Below are 24,923 nucleotides of genomic sequence, written 5' to 3' on the forward strand. Positions count from 1 at the left end.
TGTAGCCATTTTTAATGCAACTGTTGTGTTCCATAATAATATTAAACATTCCAATTACAATAAGCCTCCACAGTGCTTTGCTACTCAGGCCTACAAATTTGAAATGCTTTCTATGCTGGGCACATTTTGTACACTGGAAAAACAATCTAGAAATAAGTAAAAATTTCTTAAATTAAGTGTATTTCACCTTAATTTGAGTAGGTAATTGAGATAGTTTGCCAATGGAATGAGTATTTTTACTCTTAAAATAAGATAATTAGATAAAATCTAATTGAAATAAGACAATTCAATTGTGTTTTCTTATCTTAAGTGTAAATTGTATTGTTCCATTATCAAAATGTCTCTTTTATCTGGTCAATCCAAGAACAAATGCACTTATTTTAAGAAAAAATGACTTATCTAGATTTGGATTTTTCCAGTATAGAACTGTTGTTTTGGGATTTTTCTGCCTAAACTTTGCATGTTGTTTGTATGTATGTGTTCTCTACTGGTATTCATTCTATTTAATTGTGTCTTTGAGTTGTGATGGACGGGCAACCTGATTGACTTCTGGTTATAGTTTGCTGAAGGATATAAGGTAGAAGGTGGATGGATGGTTTAAAAACAAGTGAAAACATGATTTGGCTATGAGGTGAGATGATCTGCAAAACTTTTAAAAGAGGATTTTGACAACCAAATAAGAGACAAATAAAACCAAACCCACTATACAATACACTCATAAAAGAAAAAATATGCACAAAACAAGTTTTATAATACAGATTTATATTATCTACAGCTGGGTGCCAATTCAAAGTAAATAGACTGGTTTGTAATCTAGTAAATCCTAAAAAGGCAGAATCAGTTATTAAAAAAAACTAAGACTCTTGCTTCATTGTGGCTAAAATAAAGCAGATTCTGTGTCACTCTAGCCGCCATACTGCTGAAATAACAAGCTGCACAGGATGAGGAAATGAAGTGGAGCAAGAGCGTGACTTCACCCCTTTATTGCCTTGCAAATCTCCCTGTGTCGAAAACACACAGCCCTTTGCCCGGACATATCAGCAGAGCGCCGGCCTGGATCCTCTCCTGACAGCTGATGGTATGTAAAACACATAGAAATACAACTGACAGATGTGTTTTCCTCAGTTGAACCAAAATGTTTCCTTTTTTTTTTTTGTTCTTTTTTAGTTAAAGCTACTAATCCCCAAGCCTCATTAAGTGGTCGCTCTTGTGTGAAAAATATGCAGCAGCCCTGCTTCTGAAAAAGCAGGAAATGAAAGTTTAGCCCGAACATGATCAGAGTTGCTCTAGTTCTTTGTGGTGATGGTAAACAGCTCCAGTAAAACCAATGAGACTTTGATTGAAGCAACTGGTAGTTAATGAGTTACTGAGCAGAAGTGCAACCTTTAGCAAGCATTTGCTGAGCTCCAGCTGTGTGAGTCATATGAGTTAGAAGAAGCACCCTGAAGATACTTTGGCTTTATTCAGCAGACAAGGCTGGGCTTTAGTTGAAGATTCTTGTTTGATTTCAACTTGTTTGATTGAAGCTGAGTTTGGTTAGTTGGGGCTAAAAAGACAGAGCTACTATGGTAAGTGGAGACCTTTTTCCTTTTACAGTTTTATTTCCGTCAAATTAAAGTCGATCTAATTTCTCATTTTGACTTAAATGAACTTTTAAACTTTAATTTCCTCTACTGGCAAACAGATCCTGTTAAAATAAGACAGATATCAAGGTCTTTCCTGTATAACACAGTAGCAGGAAGAGAAACTAGGCCATTAGGAGTGACGACTGAAGCTCCTCTATATTTGAATGTAAAACTTTCAGTTTCCAATAAATGTTTGACCAGAGCCTAACATTGCCAATGTTCTGTCCCGTAGGCTGAAGTAAACCCACAGCCGCCCGCCCAGGGCTCCTCCAATACGTTCGACCAGGTCCAGAGTCAGGTCAACGAAGTTAAAGTTATACTGAAAGACAACATCAACAAAGTGCTGGAGAGGGGCGACAGATTAGATGATCTCATCGGCAAGACGGATGACCTCCAAGCATCTGTGAGTATGAGATAAAAACAAGTGGAAACTTTACAACCTTTATACACCCTATATGAGTGATCTGAGTGTTTCCGTGGACTGAACCTGTCACTTTATGCTCCAGTGTCTTTTAACCTAACATCCTGTTTGAACTTAAATAATTCAACAATCTATACAAAACAAGAAAGAGATTAGTAATTGAAAGCTCAACACTGAGTAGCCTAATCGTCATCATTTAAAGCTCTTAAAGAGGACATTTTTAAGCTGTTGCAGTACATTAACAGGTTAAATTTGTAGGAAAACCCCCCGGTATTTGCTTCATCTGTCCATTTCCCTCATACGATAAGCACACTATGCAACAGAAAACAATTGCAAATGTTTTAGTTCATTCTAAAATAATGTTTACCTGGAAAAAAACTTTACATAAGTCATGCAAAACACCTTGCAAAGATATTCACAACCCCTAAAACATTTTCCCAATCCGTCACATCGCTACCATAAAAAGCAAGGCATTTTATTTTCATTCCCCTAAATAAAACTCAGAGAATCCACTAACTTTTTTGTAAAAAGCCTCAGAACTTTTTGTTAGAGAACATTTTTGGATAAACAGCCTCATGAACTTGAAAGAACAAAGCAGGAAAGGTTAGGTATGAAATACCCCATGGTTAGAGTGTCTACTGTACATCCAAAATGCGATCAAAATTTTCAATAAAATTACCCGAAATGCATCACTATGGAACATGGGAGAGGCGAGGTCATGCTGTGGAGATGCTTTACATTAGCAAAAGCTGGTAGAAGTCAATGGTTAGAGGAATTCAGCGAAATTCAGGCCCCGTCCACACGAAGTCAAAACGAACACGAAACGCTGATATTTTCCAAAACCTTTGTCGTAAAGACGGAGACGTAAAATAAATGTGAGCGTCCACACGAATGCATGAAAACGCTGCAAAATGTATGCCAGGCCTGTAAGTGGCGCTGTGGTGCCAAAGCAAAAATAAGCGACGAAATGTTGGGCATGTGCACTAATATTTATACATGGTTGCCCTGCGGGTCCATTTTCGTGGTTCTGTCAAATTCAGGTGCTGAACTATGTCGTCGATATTGCTCTGTTCTTCCTGGAGATATTCCAGAAGAAGAAGATTCTGTTGTAAGCCCGACAGCAGGGTGAGTAGCATTAGCAGCAACGGCGCCATTGTTGTTGTGATACTGTGTCGCGCATGCGTGTTTAGAGGCGACGCTATGACGCATGTGTGTAAAAAAAAAATATGCGGTTAGAGCGTAAAGATGGAAACGCGAAAACGGCGTTTCAAAATCTTCCCACTCTGAAGGCTGAAAAAAAAAAAAAGATCGTTTACAGACCCCCGAAACGCCGGCTTCGTGTGGATGAGAGGCTGGTTTGGTGAAAAATTTGTGCGTTTAGGCCAGGGTTCGTCTTCGTGTGGACGGGGCCTTAGAGTAACCCTGGAAGAAAACCAACTGCAATTGATTTGGTACAAAACAATGACCCTAAACAAGCAGCAAGAGCTACAATTCAGACCTAAATCTAGTTAGGAATCTGCAGCACGGCTTAGTAATTGATGTTTACAAATGCTCTTCATTCTAAGGCTTAAGCTTTTTGCAAAGAAAGAACCAGATTTCAGACTCAGGAGCCGCAAAGTTAGTTGAGACACACCCTTAAAGACTTGCAGCTGTAACAACTGTTTAATCCGAGGAGCTAAATACAAACAGCAGCCTTTTACTGCTGTTTGTGTTCCGTTGGATGAGATAACAATTTTTCTTCAATCTCAAAGTTTATAATACTTTGTTTTTTATTCATCATGCAAAATATTAAATATACCATTAAGTTTGTGTTAATAATGTGTAAAAAGTGGGAAACAATTTCCAAATATATGACTACTTCTGCACCAAACTCTGTTCAAACTTACCAGCTAAACATGCCGTAGAAAAGGAAACGGAGAATGAAGGTAAACAAGCAAACATTTTTATGAAGAGGATAAATGATGTGGTAGAAAATAATTATGGTGTAAAAAACTAGAGGGGGAAATCTGGAGAGAGACGCAGCGGATAATACGAGATAAATAGTGTAATTCACAGATAATGATCAATAATCACAATGTTCTAGATTTACAAGTGCACACATGAAAAATGTTAGAGTTTAACATTTCTGAAGCTTTTCATGCTTGAAAATCTTGAGAGATTTTGTAGATCTGTGTGCACTCATGGCTGAATGTCTGCGGGTCAGGTTACAGCTGCATACAAAGTAGTTTGAAGCATTTTGAATCTGTCTCTTCCTACTCACCTCCTCGCAGTCATACCAACATGGCTGCTTTGAAGTTGCTTAATTTCCCCTAAGCCATTTCATCTGGGTTGTCTCATCTATGTAGTTATTTTCTACATGGGAGGAGAAAGATTCTACAGGTGTTTCTTCCACTTTCTTTGGCATTGAGGTGAAAATTTTCCTTTTTTCCAGCTCTAAATGCAGTCAAATGATCATTAATCTAGTATTACAATAGGCTCTTTCATGTCTGTAAGCGCTAAAAAGAAAAGGAAGAAAACATACAAGCACGGTGACGGTAGTATTATGTTGAGGGGTTCCCTCCAGGCAAGCACTTCTGATCTATTTTTTTGTTGTTTTAGCAGGCTAATACAGATTTCTGGGATCGTTTACCAAAGGGTTCTCTCATTTAAATTAAACATTTTGTATCAAGTTTAACCAACTATTATAAACACAAAATGAAGATTTAAATATTTGTATTGATAGCTGCAGAAGGCTTTATAAAAAACAAGTATTAGCAATGATTTTTTGGAATCTCTGACCCTAAAAGTGTAATTTGATCCTTTGTGGGTTAGAAAGAACCTGTAATCAAATCCTAATCAATGCTGTATAATGATTCTAACCGAATTAATTAACTGTTCAAATAAATCATTAAAAGTCTTAAGCTAAAGTGATGCTAATGGATTAGATGCAAACATCTGAGCATAGCTGCATATTTAAAGATGTTTTATATTACAACAAAATATAGATATATTATTGTATTTTTGTCCAACTATCCCAGTTCGCTGCCTTTGTGCCTGAGGGAGTGATTGTGGATGATCTCACCAGAGCCGCTGTGTTTTGGTGGAAAATCAAATACGCTAAACTGTGTTTTTCACGGTACTGATTTTGCCGATTTTCTAATGTCTGTTTTGTTCAGTCTGGTTTGATGATCAAATAGGTCACCTATAGAGCTTAGCTTTTGGCTCCTGCTGGTTTGTGTTGAACATGCTAGCAAGGTGAAATTAGACTGTTTCTGTAAATGGAGCCTCAGGTTCCACCAGTTATTAAAGGAATAGTACACCCAAAACATGATTAGCCTTCATTTTCTACTCACCCCCATGCTGAACAACACTCTGGAGTACTTTTTTGATACACTATATTGCCAAAAGTATTTGCTCACCTGCCTTGACTCACATATGAGCTTAAGTGACATCCCGTTCCTAATCCATAGGGTTCAATATGACGTCGGTCCACCCTTTGCAGCTAGAACAGCTTCAACTCTTCTGGGAAGGCTGTCCACAAGGTTTAGGAGTGTGTTTATGGGAATTTTTGACCATTCTTCCAGAAGCGCATTTGTGAGGTCGCACACTGATGTTGGACGAGAAGGCCTGGCTCTCAGTCTCCGCTCTAATTCATCCCAAAGGTGTTCTATCGGGTTGAGGTCAGGACTCTGTGCAGGCCAGTCAAGTTCATCCACACCAGACTCTGTCATCCATGTCTTTATGGACCTTGCTTTGTGCACTGGTGCACAGTCATGTTGGAAGAGGAAGGGGCCAGCTCCAAACTGTTCCCACAAAGTTGGGAGCATGGAATTGTCCAAAATGTCTTGGTATGCTGAAGCATTCAGAGTTCCTTTCACTGGAACTAAGGGGCCAAGCCCAGCTCCTGAAAAACAACCCCACACCATAATCCCCCCTCCACCAAACTTTACACTTGGCACAATGCAGTCAGACAAGTACCGTTCTCCTGGCAACCGCCAAACCCAGACCCGTCCATCAGATTGCCAGATGGAGAAGCGCGATTCGTCACTCCAGAGAACGCGTCTCCACTGCTCTAGAGTCCAGTGGCGGCGTGCTTTACACCACCGCATCCGACGCTTTGCATTGCACTTGGTGATGTATGGCTTGGATGCAGCTGCTCGACCACGGAAACCCATTCCATGAAGCTCTCTGCGCACTGTTCTTGAGCTAATCTGAAGGCCACATGAAGTTTGGAGGTCTGTAGTGATTGACTCTGCAGAAAGTTGGCGACCTCTTCGCACTATGCGCTTCAGCATCCGCTGACCCCGCTCCGTCAGTTTACGTGGCCTACCACTTCGTGGCTGAGTTGCTGTCGTTCCCAAACACTTCCATTTTCTTATAATACAGCTGACAGTTGACTGTGGAATATTTAGGAGCGAGGAAATTTCACGACTGGATTTGTTGCACAGGTGGCATCCTATCACAGTTCCACGCTGGAATTCACTGAGCTCCTGAGAGCGACCCATTCTTTCACAAATGTTTGTAAAAACAGTCTGCATGCCTAGGTGCTTGAATTTATACACCTGTGGCCATGGAAGTGATTGGAACACCTGATTCCAATAATTTGGATGGGTGAGCAAATACTTTTGGCAATATAGTGTATCTCAAATGCATCTGGAGATCTGGGAGGCTTCTTGCTGTCTGCTGACATTCAAATAATGGAGGTCTATGGCGCCCGAGGCAGAAAGGTCCATAAAAGTCCACAAAAAACGTGTCAATATTCCTCCATACTGCTCGTCCAATGTATTCCAAGTGTCCTGAGTGGGTAGCGTCCATAATTTACTCGAAACGAAGTCATTTAGGATGTTTTTAGAGCATAAACAGTAGTGTATAGGATTTCCTGAAAGCGCGCACATGCGCGTTCACGACGCTACGGAAGCCGGCAGACCAAGCCAGATGAAAGTGCGCATTCAGCGTCTGCTCTGCCGATAATGCAAGCGTAGAAGAAGAAATGTGCTGTTTACCTGTGCAAAGAAAGAAACAACGAAAGAAAAATGTCTGAGGACTTCAGTGTTGAGGAAGAGCATGAGTTCTTTGCTGAGCTGAATGCGCACTTTCGTCTGGGTTGGTCTGCCGCGGTTTCCGTAGGCTCGTGAACGCGCTTTCAGTAAATCCTATACACTACTGTTTATGCTCTAAAAACATTCTAAATGACTTCGTTTCGAGTAAATTCTGGACGCTACCCACTCAGGACACTTGGAATTCATTGGACGAGCAGTATGCAGGAATATTGACACGTTTTTTGTGGACTTTTATGGACCTTTCTGCCTTGGGCGCCATAGACCTCCATTATTTGAATGTCAGCAGACAGCAAGAAGCCTCCCAGATCTCCAGATGCATTTGAGATATCAAAAAAGTACTCCAGAGTGTTGTTCAGCATGGGGGTGAGTAGAAAATGAAGGCTAATCATGTTTTGGGTGTACTATTCCTTTAAGAAAAAAAGATCAAAATGAAAGGTACAACTGAGATCCCCGTATGTTGGCTTCTTTTGACAAAAATATATATTTAGGAGAAGTTTTACAGGACCCTGCATTGTAAGAATAGATTTGTTGGAAAAACAATCAATCTAGTCGATTAAACCAATGTTTATTAGATTAGATTATATTAGCTTTATTGATCTCACAGCGGAGAAATTCACTCGTCACATAATGGCATAGAAGTTACAGAAGGTGCAAACAGGGAGGAAAAAGGTGCATTACGAATAAACAATATATATACAGTATATCCAGGTATATACAGTATACAGATCAATCAACATATTTGTCAGAAACTGACCAGGTCATTGTTTCAGATCAACCAATTTAATTTCGGGGTATCCTAACCACCTCTATTTTATTTTATATTGACTACAGTATTACCGTCCTTTCATACCAGTCAACTCATCAATGCATGCATAGTTAACACTTTTAAGTAGCAAACAAAACAGCTCTTTACTCTCCGAGTATCGATGCCTGCTCCGTTTTAAATTAAATTTACTTAACCTCTATTCTCCTTCCATTGCAACAGAGTTCAATAAGCAAATAACTTTCCTCTGTGTGTAATCGGATGTCATGGTTAGCCTCCAAATCTTTACAGAATTGATAGAAAGGTGCAATTTTGAATAGGTTACCCCATTTACAGTTTGCAAAAATAGGTTTGAAGCTGTATTTCCTTTTTGAAAGAATGTTTTGTTTAAGTTATTATAATGCAGGTCAAAAACCAACCCTATATAATATATGCAAAGCATCATGTATAATAGGAGTAAGGTGGATTCTCTCCCACTTTTGCTTCACTGTGAGCAATATTCTACATGCTTAACACACATTGTTATCACTTTAATGCTTTAGTGTTCGTAAAAAAAAATACAGTGCTGCGGTTTGGACCCAGATATTGACTTTAGACTTTACACCATAAAAACAAAGATATATTTAAAGCCATCATCCAAAACAAAATAAATGCCAAAACCCACTATGATAAATCACCATGGTAATTATCTCTGCTCAGTAACTATCGGCTTCTATGGATGAAGAAACAGTCATCAAACTTGATTTCAGGCTCAATCAGGTCTAAGAGTCCAATAAACCGGTTGTAAAAACAAAACAAAAAAGAAGAAATGCTTTGTGATCTGGACATTTTAAACAGGAAGTGAAGTTAATAGTATGGTTGTCTGCATTTCATGTATTCAAAACCCTCTGGGACATGTTTGAGTCGGTACAGAGCTGGTTTTGTTAGTTTAATAAAAAAATCGTCAGAATCTAAACAAATAGTTTGTTGCTTGATTCATGTGTGCAGCAGCCAAAGTAAAAGCCGAGGATTGTGAAAAAAAAGCCTAACTTGTACAACAAGGATCTTCGTTTCATTTATTTCAAGTTCCAAATTAAACATTCACACTTCCCCCAGTGCAGCAGTGAACATTGTGTCTTCTTATAAATGGCACTGTTTCACATTTCAGCTCTGAGTAGCAACTGAAACATGCGCCACCTAAAATGCTTCCTATCTACCTCTTTATAGGGCATTCAGTGAAATAATTAGAAAATCAAAACTTTAAGCCAATAGTGTTATTGGAATCCAGGACCAGACCTTATAACCTTTGTAACATTAAAAAATATGGATATTTTGATGGCAAAGATAATGTAATAAATATAATAAGAAACGCCAACTTGCCCGAATATATGAAGAAAAATAGCAAAAGTGCTTCTATAAGAAATTAATAAAAAAAAACACTCAGAGTGAAAGAAAAACTTTTTTGGGTACAACATAACCTTAGAGGCATTAATGCTGATACTGGCACTTACATTCTTTAGTTTATGAACCTAGATGTAATTGTTAACAGAGATGGGAAGTAACGAAGTACAAATACTTCGTTACTGTACTCAAGTAGATTTTTCTGATATTTTTACTTTACTTTACTACTTATTTTTATGGCGACTTTTTACTTCTACTTCTTACATTTTTACACAAATATCTGTACTTTCTACTCCTTACATTTTGAAAAATTGGCTCGTTACTTTAGTTTTGAATCATTTCAATGGAGTTACAGTTATTATTTTTCACGTCATCAATACCAAATTCAATCTAATTGGATGGGAATCTACGTTGCATTTGACGCACCACTACAAGATGAATCGACAGATTCGGCGGTATTCATTCGCGGCAAATCATTGCAGCTTGGTGGCGGTGGCGTTAGCATAGTAGCATGGACGACGAGATGATTGAAAATGAACACAATGGAGATCTAGTCCTATTGGCAGACATCCATTTAAAATGTAGGCAACGGCATGAAAAAAGTGGTTTCTACTTTTACTTTTATACTTTAAGTACATTTACAAGCCTGTACTTTGTTACTTTTACTTGAGTAAAGAAGTTTAATCAGTACTTCCACTTTTACCAGAGTATTTTCTAACACAAGTATCTGTACTTTTACTCAAGTACGGAAAGTGAGTACTTTTGCCATCTCTGATTGTTAACTAGGATTATTAACTTTTTACTACCTTTTTTCTTGACTTGTTACATTTTTTTTAAACTTAAATTACAGTAGGTAATATATCTTTCAAGGGCTCATCTAATCGGTCAAATGCCAAAACAAGATGTACAGCCAGTATCTTTGCTGAATGGCTAGATATAGATCTTGTGCTTCTAGACCTCACTAAGGGATGGGGGGTGACTCCATTTGTAAGGGGTTTGCAGGTGATCAAAAACACTAATTTACCCTATTTACATGTATAACCTGGAAAAGTTCTAATCTCCAAAATGAGTATTTTTAGTTTGTAGGAAACCTAATTGCATTTCTACAGTTCAATAACACCCAGCAAGCTGTTCTGGGGAATCACATTTAGCCCTTTAACTCAACAGCACCTAAACACTGAGGGTATTTGCGGATGTTTTCGATGAGCTGATGGACAGAAAATCTCTAGAAGCGATGCATGCAGTAGCATAATCTTTTAGTGTGCTTCATGAATGTAAACAAACTGTTATTTAGAATTTAAATTATGAATATTTGTAGGCATCCCTGAAACGTTCCATCTTTGCTGGCATTTCAGTTTGTCCCTAAGCTTTGATGCAATCCTGTTTGGGTCCCTTCTTCTTAAAATAAAAACAGGAAGCCTCAAAATTTGTTTTTTGCTGATTTAAAACAAAACTGCACTTTTTTGAACCTCCAGAGGAACATAAAGACAGTAACAAAGTTGGCCTTCTATCACCTAAAAATCTATAACTCTATAACTCGTTGATGCATTTGTCTTTAGTTGACTATATTACTGTAGCAGCGTCTTCACAGGTCTGCCTATAAAGACGATCAGACAGCTGCAGCTGATCCAGAAAGCTGCTGCCTGCTTCCTCACTAAAGCTAAAAAAGTGGAGCACATCTTTCCAGTTCTAAAACATTGCACCGGCTCCCTGTCACAGATAACACACTTAAAAATCGAAAATAATTGAATTGCTTTAAAACAACACATTCTTGCTCAAAGCTACTCAGCAATCCCAGAACCAAACAAGGAGAAGCATATTTTAGTTCCTAAGCTGTTGAAGTAATAAAATCCTAAGCTGCTTTAAATCAAGTTGCCTTTAACTGTTCTAGTTAAACATCATGAATTTAAATTTGGAGTCCAGCGTTTCTTTACTTGCCTATTTTTATGCCACCGCAGTGACCTTTTTTCTGTTTTCTTATGTTTTATTTGCAGCACTCTGAATTTTCTTGTTACTAAATTGTGCTCCAGACATTTGCAAATCCTTGAACCGGTATAAAACAACAAATATGTTTATAGGGATATAAAATGGTTTATATACTAGGATTCATAAGTGGAATCAGTATTTGTCCCATCATCAGTTAGCTGGGTTTTCCACTGGCACTTCTTTATCTATAAATCCATCCCTGCTTTATTGCTTCTTACTTGTTATCTAAACAGCAGGTAGAGAATATGATCCCATGATGTCACAACTTTCTATGCTCCCTCTGGTTTGAACAGAGAACTGTTTTCTATGGAGGGAAGTTGATCTTATTGCTGCAGGCAGAGAGTCTGTTTTCTAAATAGAAATTTGAGGGGAAAATGTTTTTATGCATTTTAATTAGAAATAGGTTTTTGCTGTTTTCTCAGATTTATTTTTTCAAATTATTTCATTTTCTCAAATGTCTCTGTTTTAGGAATTGCAATATTTTCAAACTGCAGTTTACTGATTAGATCACTTCTATTCAAGCCCTCACTTGCCAAGTACCAATAAAAATGTTGTCATCCATGCCAACCAATAGAAATGCGTCTTTATATCCTCTCTCTCTCTCTCCAGAGGAAAGCCCGCCCCTAGAATTCGAAGTGGGAAGTATAATTTGAAAAGAATGCAATTTAAAAAAACTCAATCTGGCAAAGAGAAATTAAAAAAGAGGGAAAAAAGATAAGGTATATTAAAAAAAAAATAGAATGTTAAAAATGTTTCAATTATTTTTTTTTTTTTTAGATACAATTTGAGAAAATATCTCAAAATTTGCATTCATTTACGGAGTGCATTTCTCCATATTTCCATTTATAAAACATGTTCTTTTCTTGGTACAATAATGGAACAAAATTCCCTCTATATCCTAAACCACTTGAACAGGAACTGTCAGATTAAATTGATCTATCATCAAATTTCTTTTTCTCTTAAATTACTATTTTCTGATTTCTTTCATTTTCCTTTATGGTTCTTTTACACCAGTTTTATGTCTCTCTTGTAAAACACCACCTCTCTAAACGTAGGTTTAGTTTATGCTATAGACTCGAATTTCCTTCATCAAGTCAATTATAATAACTCACCTTCCTTTCCAGGCCGACTCCTTCCAGAAAACATCCACACGGGTCGCCCGGAAATACTGGTGGAAGAACATTAAACTGATGATCATCATCGGCGTAATTGTGCTGATTATCCTGATACTCATAATCCTGGCTGCCACCAAAGTCATTTAACCCCTCCCCCTCCAAACCGCCACCAGACAATCATTTGCACACATGAATTTAAACAGCACGTGGTAATTCATGAAGATCCCCGACGATGCGAGAATGGGAACCATAACGTGCTGACATAAAACCAAAACACTCCACATTCAATGCAGATATATTAAAAAAAATCACTTAATCCATGCTCAAAGAACGCAGACAAGTTCTTTTTGTTGCTTTTTTTATTTTTATTTTGATCATTTCAATGTCCAATAGATAACATGTACATAATGTATGTTTATTCATGTCAAACTGTAAGAATATTTGTATTATATGACTGATGATGAACACCATAAAGCAGGTAAACTGTGCTCTGGTCTCTGCTGATCTTTTTTTGAAACCAAAACTACTTTTTTGTCGGGAATACGTGAAGAGTGACAAGCAGCCTTGGAGAAATTTAAACACGGATCAAGAAAGAATGAGGAAGGTGAACAATGCTAAACCTCTGTAGCAAGCAAAACAAAAAAAAAATACTTCAGTGAATACAGGAGAAATATACTGTAGGTCAAAGCAGTCTTCATATACTTTGATAAACTAGTCGAGTCTTTGCTGGATCATCTGTGTGGCTTCACCAGCGCACTGCAGCCTTTTAATCGCTCTGAAACCTGCGGGAAACAAACAGAAACAAGTCAGCTAAAGGTGAGCGCCCATCTGCAGACTTACTTAAAGAAAGATAGGAATCCCCTGTCTTTAATACCCTATATGATAAAAGCAGTAAGAATTACAAGCTGAGGAGAATTATTTTAACAGTTTACATCTTAAAAATGATAATAGAAAGAACAATTTTGCAATTAAGCTAGAAATCCAGAAGAGGAAGTCAAAAACCAAAATACTAAATGGAAAAAGCTTTCAGATTTATAAAAAATAAATAAATACACATTATAGAGAGCATTACATGCAAATTTCTGGAATTATGACATTTTGATTGAGTGTATGTATGTTTTTTTTTTATGTTTTTTAAAATCAGTGGATATAAGAAGAAGATGTGTTACAGGGAAATTAACAAAAAGAAAAAGAGGAGTCTTTTCCATCGCTGTCAGTAAAAAAAAAAAAAAAAAAAAAACAGGAACAATACATTTACACAAATTAAAGCACTTTATCCCCCAACTCGGTAGAGTCCAAAAACGAACCAGCTTTAAGCTCATGGTCTACTAGCTAAATAAAGAAACAAGCATTTTAAATACATATATTAACATTAGGGAACTGGAAAATCCAGAGAAGTCTGTATGTATCCTTTGAAAAGCAAATTGTTATTTATTCATATGTATAATCATTACTTGTGGGGGAGTAAGGGCCTGTAAAAAAATGACAATTACATGTGTAGATTTTAACTTTTTACATTACATTACAGTTTCAGAGAAATTAAAAAAGAGAGAGAAATTAAAAAAATGGAAAGAAAGACGACAAAAGCTGGACGTGTTCCCCTATTGTTTAGTTTAGAAATGCGGATACAGGATGTTGGAAGACCATACCAAACGGCAGCATTCGAGAGCGTATGCTTCTCATACCCGGTCCGCATTGAGCGGGCCCTGAGAGTATCTGGGAGTCAGCTCATGGCCTGCAAGGAAGCTCCGCTGGCAGGTACAAACAAGGTATGTCAGAGTTAGGACACAACACACTTTTTTCCTTTTCTTTTCTTTTCTGTTTCCTTTTGCACATCCTTTAACTTTGGCATCCATTTACTGTAGTAGTTTACCTGTTAACTTTACAGCTTAAAAAGAAAAACAACCAAAACACAAAGAGAAGATGTAACAACAAAAAAAGAGGCAGCAGAAGGCCGGCTGCTTTAAATTATCGCCACAAGCCTTTATGTTAACTACTGTAAAACACTTCAGAAAAACAAATTTACGTGAAAAAAATAACTTACACTAATATTACAAAAAAAAAAAGCTAATTCAAGTTGCTTTGTTATTTTTTTACGTATATTGTTGGTGCTACATACCTAGTAGGAGTTGAGGGTTTCCACCTTTAATACGGCTTGTAACTGTTGGTGTGACCACCACGCCGTGGTGACTTCCCATATCCACCAGATTGATCTGCAACAGCCAAAATTCACCCGTCAAACCATCGCAGCTTTCCAAAACGCAAAATGAAATACCGGACGGCTCCGCTGATACTCACTGTTGTAGTCGGTATATCCGTAATAATTGTTGTAACCAGAGTAATCATAGCCTCCATATCCACCATATCCTTGATTACCATACCCATAATTTCCATAATTCCCATATCCCGGATTCCAGTAGTTACCATAACCCTGGTTCCAGTTTTGGTTTGGACCTGCGGATGAATAAAAAAAAAAAAGGTTTGTATGTCAGCCTGAATCTGTGCGTTTTTGAAGGTGCTTTGCTTTGCTGACGACACGCCTGAATGCACTGCAAAAACGACCTAGATATAAGTAAAAAACTATTTTGCTAATGAGTATTTTTACATTTAGAATAAGACAATTAGATAATATTCACTTGAAATAAGACAATGCAGTTGTTTTTTTCTTATTTTAACTGTACATTGCCATTTCATTGGCAAAGTGCCTAACTTACCTCCTCAATTTAAGAAAAAAATGCAAAAATTTTAAGAAAAAAATTACTTATTTAGATTTACATTTTTTGTAGTGTTTCCCCATCGGCGTGACTACATTTCTATTTTTCTAAACTTTCCTATGTTCATGTCTGTATGATATGAAATTTGAACTTTAAAAGCACCATTACTAATAGTTTTTATTCTATTTTTTCAAATTAGAAAGTCTTCATTACAAGAATATTTTTACAAATATAGGAAATTGGTTTTGTGATCTATGATCACAAAGACAACCGAACATAAAGAAAGGAATTAGGGCCGCCACTTTCGACATGTTAATTTTGATTCATAAATTATGTAGATTTGTAAGGCCTTAAAAAAAGGTATGCAATTCATTTAGATTATTATTATTTTTTTTTTAATACTTAAAGGGGAACAGCATTTTTTTTTTTTTTACATTGGCTCCTTGATTTAACGTTATTACATCATGTTCTACTCACCCATATGAGTTTTGTGTCATTTGGAGCTGTTCTGAAGATATTCAGTTAGGTTATATCCAAGTAACGTCTTCCTATGGGCAACGACTTGAAGGCACAAACTAAACTGTTCAGAATTTATTCTTTATGGTACACCAGCATTCATAACATGCAGGCGAATCACTATATTTTTTATATTTAGCTCTTTTAAAAACGAATCGGCGCGTGTATGACGTCATCCGCGCGCACTGGCTACCATTCATTCTTTCTGTCCGCTGAACTGCTGCTAGTTTTACTCACGTCTGGAAGATGTCTAGTGCTGCTACCACAGATGATCTCGCTCTCTAAATGGAAATGAATGATTCAGATTAGCTAGAATGAATAGAAGGGGTAGAGCGTAAACTCATATGGGTGAGTAAAACATGACGTAATAACATAAAATCAAGGGGCCAATGTAAAAAAATAGGCGTTCCCCTTTAAGTCCTGAGCAGGGACCTTCGAATTCCCTGTTTCTGGCATACCTGTAAATCAAACAGAACACTGCAAAATCTGATATAAAAATAAGGAACAATTCCTTAAATTAAATATGTAATCAAAATGATCTGCCGTATTTTGCCCTTAAAATATGATAAGTAGATATTAAACACTCTGAATAAGATATTTTAAGCATAAATCATCTCCTCTTCTGACCACTAGGGGGAGATGCATGCAACCATCAGCTCTAGTTCACCTCTTTTTTAAACTGAGAAACTTACCACCACCCCTCCCTCGGGCCCTGGATGAGTATCCTCCTCTTCCTCCCCAGTACTGCTGCTGCTGGTACTGCTCCTTGGACACGGCCACCTTTACTTCACACTGGAGGAGCCAGTCAGACTTCCTTATTAGTGTCTTTGAAGCCACAGATACGTGAATATACGGAAGGATAAATAAAACAGACTGAACCTTGCTGAGCCCGATGTTGTGGTACTTTTTCTCCATGATCATCTTCACTGGTTCCTCCTCTTTGAACGTGATGAAGCAGAAGCCCCTTCTTTTGTTTGTTTTGGTCTCCATGGGAAGCTCAATGGACTCCACCTGATCATTTTTATAGCATGGATGTAACGTTCAGTGGATTTAAGAAGAAAGACATTAACCCAGGAGCGCATTCATGGGGTAAGAAAACATACCTCTCCGAAGGCACCAAAATACTCTTGGACTTTCTCTTCAGGAGTATCTGGGGACAGCCCACCGACAAAGATCTTCTTTACCGGCTCCTTGCTCTTCATGGCCTTTGCTTTTTTGGGATCAATCACCTTCCCGTTGAGCTTATGTTCCTTCTGTGAGGCAACCTTCACACATAGGAAGCAGTTAGAGAGAAAAAACAAAATGTCTGCAACTCTAATGCCAAATAAAGCTGGTATCAATCCTATCTTTATCCCATATGCTTATTCACTTAGCTCATTACTGATTTGTTAAACTAAAACCTTTTATGTGTTTTGCCATAACCCACGGTATTAATTTTGGACATTGGGGACCACTGCCCATGCTGGTTTTCTGCCTGCAGACCCCCTCTGCAAAACACTCTAATACACTGCAAAACATGGAAATCTAAATAATTCATTTTTGCTTAAATTAGGTGCATTTCGTCTTGAGTTGAGGAGGTAAGTGAAACACTTTGCTAATGGAACAAGACAAGTTACATTTAAAATAAGAAAAAAACAATTGCATTGTCTAATCTCAAGTACATTATCTAATTATCTTATTCTAGTGGTAAACATACCCATTCCATTTACCTACTCAAATGCAGGGTAAATACACTTAATTTAATATTTTTTTTACCCATTTCTAGATGGTTTTTTGCAGTGTAGAGACATATCACACGGACATGATGGGAAAACGATCTAGAAATAAGTAAAAATGTCTTAAATTAAGTGTATATATCCTTAAATTGAGTAGATAAATGAGATAGTTTGCCAATGGAATGAGTATTTTTACTCTTAAAATAAGATAATTGGATAATATGCACTTGAAATAAGACAATGCAATTGTGTTTTCTTATTTTAAGTGTAAATTGTCTCGTTCGGTTGGCAAAAAGTCTCTTTTACCTCCTCAATCCAACAACAAATGCACTTATTTTAAGAAAAAATGACTTATCTAGATTGGGATTTTTTCCAGTGAATGATTCCCATCTCTTGCCAGGCTCTGCTACAGGCTTATTCTTTCTCTTTGCTGTTTCAGCTCTCTGCAGGAGTAACACATTGTTGAAAACTCATGAATGGCAAGATAAGGTTCAGAACCTTCTGAGCTTAAAGGCTGAGTGGATCTCCTCAGAATCAAAATCAGTTTTGCAGGAATAACTTGGAGGTATCAGAGGCTGGAAGGGAGGGCATGACTAGCCCCCTCATCTATGCTAACCAGTCACAGTCCACAGAGAGATGGACTGGACATGCTAGGCTCCCCTGGACATTGGAGACACCTCAGCCTTTCCACACAGAGATCATAGAAATCACAGGTCTGGCAAAGGTGGGGAAAAGTTTCCAGTAAATAATTCATTTCTTTTTATAATTTCTGATCATATTATGAGTTCTACTTTTGTGTAAAGCAAGGTAACAACAAGCTACTGGGGCCTGCATGTTAGATCACTTAATACTGACGTATTATAAGATGATCTTTGTAAAGATAAACTTCATTTCAACAAGTGCTTGAAAATATAATGTTAATGTGTTTACTGATACACTGATTAGATATGATTGCTAAACTATGACAAAAACCTTTTTTAAGATAAGTATCCTCATGTTTGCTAGCTACTCGCTCCACTGTCTTCAGGAACCAAACCTTAGCTTTTCCTTCAGGAATAATCACAGAAGTTTACAAGTCATTATATAAAGAAATATTGTTTTCTGATCTATGCAAATAATTCCATGAAATATTATTTTACCAAATAATTTTGTATTTACTTCTTGAATTTACTCTGTAAAATGGTTTGACCATATTTCAATTATTTTATATCCGTGTAAAGCTAATGTGCGCTCATTCCAAACTCTTCAAATCCATGCCAAACTGTGATATTGATGCATCATTTCATTTATGGTTTTCAACCATTTTAATTCCTTCTTCTTTGTCTACATACCAAAAAAAGAAATAAAAAACAATCCAGTAGACTTTTTTTTTTCAAGTTTAAAGACATTTTGCTTCCCATCCAGGAAGCTTTTTCTATTCAGTTTAATTAAAAAAGCTTCTTGGATAGGAAGCTAAATGTCTTCAAACTTGAAAACAAAGTCCAGTGGATTGTTTTTAATTTTTTCTTTGATGGTATAACTATGACTGAGAATCTCCACCAGCGTTTGTCTACATAGTAGCTATTTTGTTTAGTTTCACTGCTTTAGGCCAAAGTTTTAACTTAAATATGATTGATTTGGAGCTGAATTATTGTTGTTAAGAAATTCTTATATTTTGAGAGCAAGCTGAGAATTAATTCCATATGTTTGCAGAGATAACTGTTTGACAATGATTTGAGCTTGACTCACACTTTCAATTGTTGTCTGAAAGCACAGCCAGTTTGGCGTGTTCAGAGAAAAACATGACAGTCTGAAAGTTATTTGATTAACATGAGTCACAATATCATTAATAATACAGCAAGAGGAATGGCAGGACGAGCTGCTCTAAACCAAAGTGTCCTAACGGGAAAGGCTGATTTATGCTCAGAGACCAGGTCATCGTGTGTCGCAGTTAACGCAGATATGCCTCCGCCCTTTCCGCAGACACTCTGCTGCACCTCTCTGAAACTGTAGGTGACCGCAGACAGAAGGCTTCTTATTGGTCAAATTTACATCCGCTCTACACTATGCGCATTTCCGTTTTGGTACCTTACCGGCTTGTGAACAAGTCCTGAAGATGGACCAGCTAGAAGAGCGAGGTGCGCAAGAACGCTGGGACCCTTTTTCCACCTGGATCCCCGCTCTTTTTCCATGTCCCTCCATTGTCGCACAAACTTACCCCACTTCCTCACCGCCTCAGCCGTATCTAGACCCACAGCTAGTTCCTGATTGTCCCTCTTGGTTGTGGCGTGGAATAGCATAGCGCAGACCACGCTTCAATATTGGGAATAAATCCAAAATATCTGCGACAAGCTCACTGCGACACCTGTTGCGGGGAGGATAACCAAAACTTCAGCCTCCTAATCACTAAAGGCCGATTTATGCTTCTGACGCATAGCCTCTGCAACCATCGAATCTGTCTCTGCGTTCCTCAAAAAAAAAAAATCCCGACTACACATCGGATGTTCGCAAACCCGCTCAGACCTCAAGCAGAAGTGTGAAGACAAAAAGCAGCTATGATTGGTCCTTGGTATTCCTTTCCAGCTGTCTGTGTGGTCGTTCCTCTGGATTCGGTGCCGGGGCACGCCAATTTTAAAAGCCGAGGAGTAATAACAGCAATGGATAACCATGACGAAAGGTTGATCGAGGAGGTCAGGAAGTAAAACCACCTGTGCCATGCCTCAGACATACCTACATGGTTTTAGAAAATAAACACTCCCGCCTGCGCCGCCGAAGAAGTTCTCGTGACCATCCGCTGAAGTTCTTGCAAGCTCTCCAATAGGTTCCCCCTTGCGCTTTGGCGGGAAACTGCTATGCATCCCTAGAAATTTCAGACCGACGGTGCAGAAGCATAACAGCAAAACTGATTTGTGACCAGACCTCCGCGACATTCGATGTGTCCGTTTGCAGAAGTATAATCCACCCTTCAGTAAACAGTTTCGAAACTAACCCTAATGTAAATATTCTGCTTGACAATTGGATACGATTATGGTCCTTTAAATAAAAGCAGAACCTCTAGCAGCGGAGGAATACCTTTTCAACACTTTCTGGATCTTTAAAGAGCACAAAGCCAAAGCCCCTTGAACGGCCGGTCATAGGGTCCAGTTTTAGCGTGCAGTCTACCACCTCCCCAAACTTGGAGAAGTAATCTTTCAGATCCTTTTTGGTCGTGTCCCAGCTCAGCCCTCCGACAAACATCTTCCTGAGAATAAAACAAGTGATGCACAATTTATTATCACAGTGTTAATAATTTATTTTCATTTATAACAGATTCCAGATTCCGAGTGCCATGCAGGCAAACTTGATATGTAAATATTTTCTAGTGACTGAGACAGTTAAGATGCTATACCGACAACAAATGGAGACGTGATTTAAGAAAAAAGGAAAGGAGTCTAGGAAATTATTATTGAAAATCTATGCTTCCTTTTTTATCAAAGTATTTTACATCTTACATTGTTTAAAACCGAAAAACATGTTTTATAGGTTGCAAACCCTGGGCCAAGAACGATGCATTAAAAAGCAATATGGTTTTTGTTTTAATTAGGAAAAATATGACAAGACTATGAATAATGTAGCAAGGTATTATAAAATACCGTGTTGACGTTTTAACAGTGGCGGTTCTAGTTTACCAAGGGAGGCCAGGGTGGGGCTGTCGTTTTTAATGGGGACACAAAACAAAAATAGTGTTAATAAAAAACCTGGTTGTATCTTAATATGGCTGAAGTTTTAAGGTGATTGCATTTTCTAAAAGTTAATTGTAAAGTTGAATGATTAAATTGGTCGACCGACGTCAATTATTATCAGTTACATGCCGCAAAAATGATCCATCTAATCAGGGTCTCATATGAAGATTGATACTAAGCAAGAGAAGATTTGTTTTGAGAGGATTCTCCTTAAAGTGCAATAATCTGCTAATGCAGTGATGCAAATACACTGAGCAAGACTGATCATGAAATCATGATAGTCTCATAATAAAAAATCTATAAATCTCAAAACAAGATCCAAGATTTGAGTGCAGTAAATTCTGTCCATGGATTTAATCATATGACTTATTTTTTTATGACACAGCAAAAAGTGATCTAAAATGTAAAATCATCTTAAAATAAGCGGGTAAATAATATGATTGCCAAAGAAAATTTTATTTTCCCACAAAATAAGATATTTACATGTAAACTACTTGAAAGAAGAGGATTGATTTTATTTAGTTTTAATTGAAATCATCTTATTACATTAGTAAATTGTCTTACCTACTGGCTTTGAGACAAAATACAGCCTTTTTCAAGAAAATGTACTTATGTGTCAATTTTTTGTGGTGTATGTTTTAAGTGCAGGGGCCAGGATCAGTTCTCCAGGGGCGCTGGCCCCTGTTGGTCACTGCCTAGAACCGCCTATGCGTTTTAATGACAGCTGTTCAGGAGGAGGGTTTGGTAAATGGATTTTTTATTTTTTTTTACTGACCTAAACATGAGTATTATCAGCAACATTGATAAATATAACAGTTCTCCTACCAAACATATTAAGCAAATCTATTGCAAATCTAAACTCTGTGATGCAACTGAACTGCTCTCTACAGAAGAGGATTAGGGCCACTGAAAAAAAAAAAAAATAGTTAAGTGAATTTTAAATATTTTTTCAGTTTAATAAGGGAAATATGACTTTAATCTCAGAATTCTGACTGAATTGTTGACAGCTAACAAACATGTTAGCATTAAGCCGTAGCCATGTCTGTTTTAAAGACTAAACTAGCTCTCTTTTTTTCACCTTCTGCTCTTCCATGAATGGAATAGCATCACCGGGGACCCCCAGGAATGTAAAAAGTCGCCTAATTGCATCATTTTCCACCAATGTGTTACTGGCCCTCCCAAACAACTCACATCTTTTTGAGTGAAGCTTAGTGCTCCCACATCTCTTCCTTCGTGGTGCCCAAATTTTTTAGTTTAAAGCCAGAATTCTGAAATAAAAAGTGAGAATTTTGAGAATAAAAGTCAGAATTGTGAGATTAAGGACAGAATTCTGAGATTAAAGTCACAATTATAACATTAAAGTCAGAATTCTGAGAAAAACTGACAAAATTCTGAGATTAAAGTCAGAATTCTGAGATTAAAGTCAGAATTCTGAGATTAAAGTCAGAATTCTGAGTTTAAAGTCAGAATTCTAAGAATAAAAGTCAGAATTGTGAGATTAAGGACAGAATTCTGAGATTAAAGTCACAATTCTGAGATTAAAGTCACAATTATAACATTAGTCAGAATTCTGAGAAAAACTGTCAAAATTCTGAGATTAAAGTCAGAATTCTGAGTTTAAAGTCAGAATTCTAACAAAAAAAAAGTCACAATTCTGTGATAGAAGTCAGAATTCTGCATTTTTAACCATATTAAACTGAAATGCAACTTAAAAATCAGTTACTTTATTTTTTCAGTGGCCCTAATCCTCTTCCGTAGTCGTCAGACAGTATAAACCTTGAAAAAGGAGTCCAGCCATGGTGATCTTACCCTTCATCCTCCTCATTTTTACTCGCATCGATCTTCGATCCGTCGGCCTCTCCTCCCATCAGGCCACAGTCTCCAGAGGCTGACATGGGATCGTCACAGTTGGCGTCCCCATCTTCCTCCATCCTCATCATGCTCGGATCTTCGCTGAATTCATAATCTTCCGACATGTCTCACCTTTAAACGGAACTGGTTCTAACGACAGCTACGCCACAAACAGACACGAAACAGTCAGATTGGAGCAGAAGCTAAGCTAACAGCTGACCGCTAGAGGCTAGTTAGGGTAATTTATTACTAAATGTGCTTAAAGGAAAAAAGCTTTTCTCTATTAAACTCAAAGCTTGGCGTGAAAAAAACTTAATCTAAAACTAGTCTACACTACTCGGGATACTTTTCGAAAAATAAGGAATAATATTGCTAGAAATGTGATGCTTAATATTAGGTCGTCGTTTTGTTTTCATCGCAGTCAGTCGTTCTTCTTCTGCATTTTCTTTGAACATTGATAAACAAACAGAAGTATTGAAGGGCACCATCTATCGTCGCGGAATGTCAACATCAACTAAAACCGTTAGAAAAACAAGTGAATAGAATAGGGCTCGGGATCGGGCTCGGGATCCACGTTGCATTGTGGGACGTCGCGTTCCTCATTTCCAAAATGGGGAAATTCTGGTGTTTACAGCAAAAAGATTCTAGAAAAAATTTGTCACACAAACCTGAACCTTGGAAAAATGTAAAAGAATAATTTAATTCAGTTTATTTCTATGGCGCCAATTCACAACACATGTATGTATATATATATATATATATATATATATATATCTATATATATATATATATAGATATATATATATATATCTATATATATATATAGATATAGATATAGAGATAGATAGATAGATAGATAGATAGATAGATAGATAGATAGATAGATAGATAGATAGATACATACTCCCAGAGGAAAAATGACTTCTCTGCATTTAACCCATCAACTTGGGAAACAGTGGGCTGCCATTGTGCGGCACCCAGGGAGCAGGGACAATTAATTACTCCCAAATATACAAGAAACAAATAAATGTAGGAAGTAATTGAATTATACAGTAATAAATAAAAGTATATATCTCTTTTAATTAGCTTCCTTATTCACCTTTGTAATAATTACCTTATTTATGTATTGTCTGTTAAAATCTTCAACTTCATTTATTGGTTACTTATTTTTTTAAGTATTTCTTTGTGTACATTTTATAACATTATTGTCTGTTCAATTCTTGCATTGTTTTACCCTATTTATTTCTTCAATTTTATTTATTTATGCCTGTCGTTTTTACATTTCTGGCTCATTATGCAAATGAGGAGTGGCTGTGTCTTAGAGGGTTAGCATTTTGAAAGAAAAAGGGGAGAAAGAAAATCTTAAAAAGGAAAGAATACACTTTGATTAATATAAATCCTTAGAAAGAACTCAATAGATAACTGCTATGTAATTGTTTTTCATTATATTAGATTAATCAATGTAATTGAGAGTATTTTAATATTATTTTGGCATTGCTGGTTTTGTTTTGTTCAGTATTAGTAGTAGCGACACTCCTTACCAGTTGGTGGCGGTAATGCGCCATTTCGTTGCGTGCCAACAACCAAAAAAATCCCATAAAGAAGATTACTAAGATCAGATTCCATTTGGGAAAGGGGAAGGTAAATCAAAAAGAAAGAAAAAGAATTATGGCCAAAAAAAAAAAAAAAATGGGATGAAGATGAGAAAGGGAGAAAGTTATATATGGTTCAAAAATCTGTATTTGTTAAAAAATTATGGAGAAAGAAGCAGAAGGGAAGATACTAGATTAAGAACTGGACATATCTACTTGGATACGTTTTTGTTTGTACTAAGGAAGAGAAATAACGATACATGTAAGGGTTGTGAAAGAGAAGTAAATGTGGATCTTGTTTTCATATGCAACGGAAAGAGAGGATGAGGAAAGTAATATTGGAAAAAGGGAGAGAATCGAGTATTAAAGGAATTGTAGGGATAGATGGATATAGGGAGGGAAATGTGGTTATTAATAAAGCATTGTTTTTTTTGTTTTGTTTTTTACATAACACAAAAATAGAATATAGTATGTGGAGCTATATAGCTACACACTGATGTACAGT

General features: G+C 37.1%; 2 protein-coding genes across 7 annotated transcripts; one reads left to right on the plus strand and one right to left on the minus strand.

Annotated features, from left to right (window-relative positions):
- Positions 1 to 922: 922 nt before the first annotated feature.
- Positions 923 to 12,817, plus strand: si:ch73-234b20.5 (uncharacterized protein LOC449923 homolog). Of its 2 annotated transcripts, none has more exons than XM_038286997.1 (3): positions 923 to 1,078; positions 1,858 to 2,028; positions 12,339 to 12,817. In XM_038286997.1, the coding sequence occupies exons 1-3, from the start codon at positions 1,076 to 1,078 to the stop codon at positions 12,474 to 12,476; spliced, it is 312 nt and encodes a 103-aa protein (XP_038142925.1). In that variant the 5' UTR covers positions 923 to 1,075; the 3' UTR covers positions 12,477 to 12,817. The 2 variants fall into 2 exon arrangements, with proteins under 2 accessions (XP_038142925.1, XP_038142924.1); XM_038286996.1 differs by lacking the exon at positions 923 to 1,078 and adding an exon at positions 1,384 to 1,568.
- Positions 12,671 to 23,282, minus strand: LOC119784769 (heterogeneous nuclear ribonucleoprotein D0-like). Of its 5 annotated transcripts, XR_005280975.1 has the most exons (9): positions 22,785 to 23,282; positions 20,326 to 20,494; positions 16,663 to 16,824; positions 16,439 to 16,570; positions 16,252 to 16,351; positions 14,628 to 14,783; positions 14,449 to 14,542; positions 13,979 to 14,080; positions 12,671 to 13,111 (listed from the first exon to the last, which is right to left on the minus strand). XR_005280975.1 is itself a non-coding variant. In XM_038286995.1 (8 exons), exons 1-7 carry the CDS (start codon positions 22,949 to 22,951, stop codon positions 14,475 to 14,477), a joined length of 954 nt encoding a protein of 317 aa, XP_038142923.1. In that variant the 5' UTR covers positions 22,952 to 23,282; the 3' UTR covers positions 12,671 to 13,111; positions 14,453 to 14,474. The 5 variants fall into 5 exon arrangements, 4 of the variants coding, with proteins under 4 accessions (XP_038142923.1, XP_038142922.1, XP_038142920.1 ...); XM_038286995.1 differs by lacking the exon at positions 13,979 to 14,080 and having other exon boundaries at positions 14,453 to 14,542; XM_038286994.1 differs by having other exon boundaries at positions 12,671 to 14,080; positions 14,453 to 14,542.
- Between the last annotated feature and the right edge of the window lie 1,641 nt (positions 23,283 to 24,923).

The sequence above is a fragment of the Cyprinodon tularosa genome, unplaced genomic scaffold, assembly GCF_016077235.1.
Source record: "Cyprinodon tularosa strain WSP-4 unplaced genomic scaffold, ASM1607723v1 ctg233, whole genome shotgun sequence".
Taxonomy (NCBI): Eukaryota; Metazoa; Chordata; class Actinopteri; order Cyprinodontiformes; family Cyprinodontidae; genus Cyprinodon; species Cyprinodon tularosa.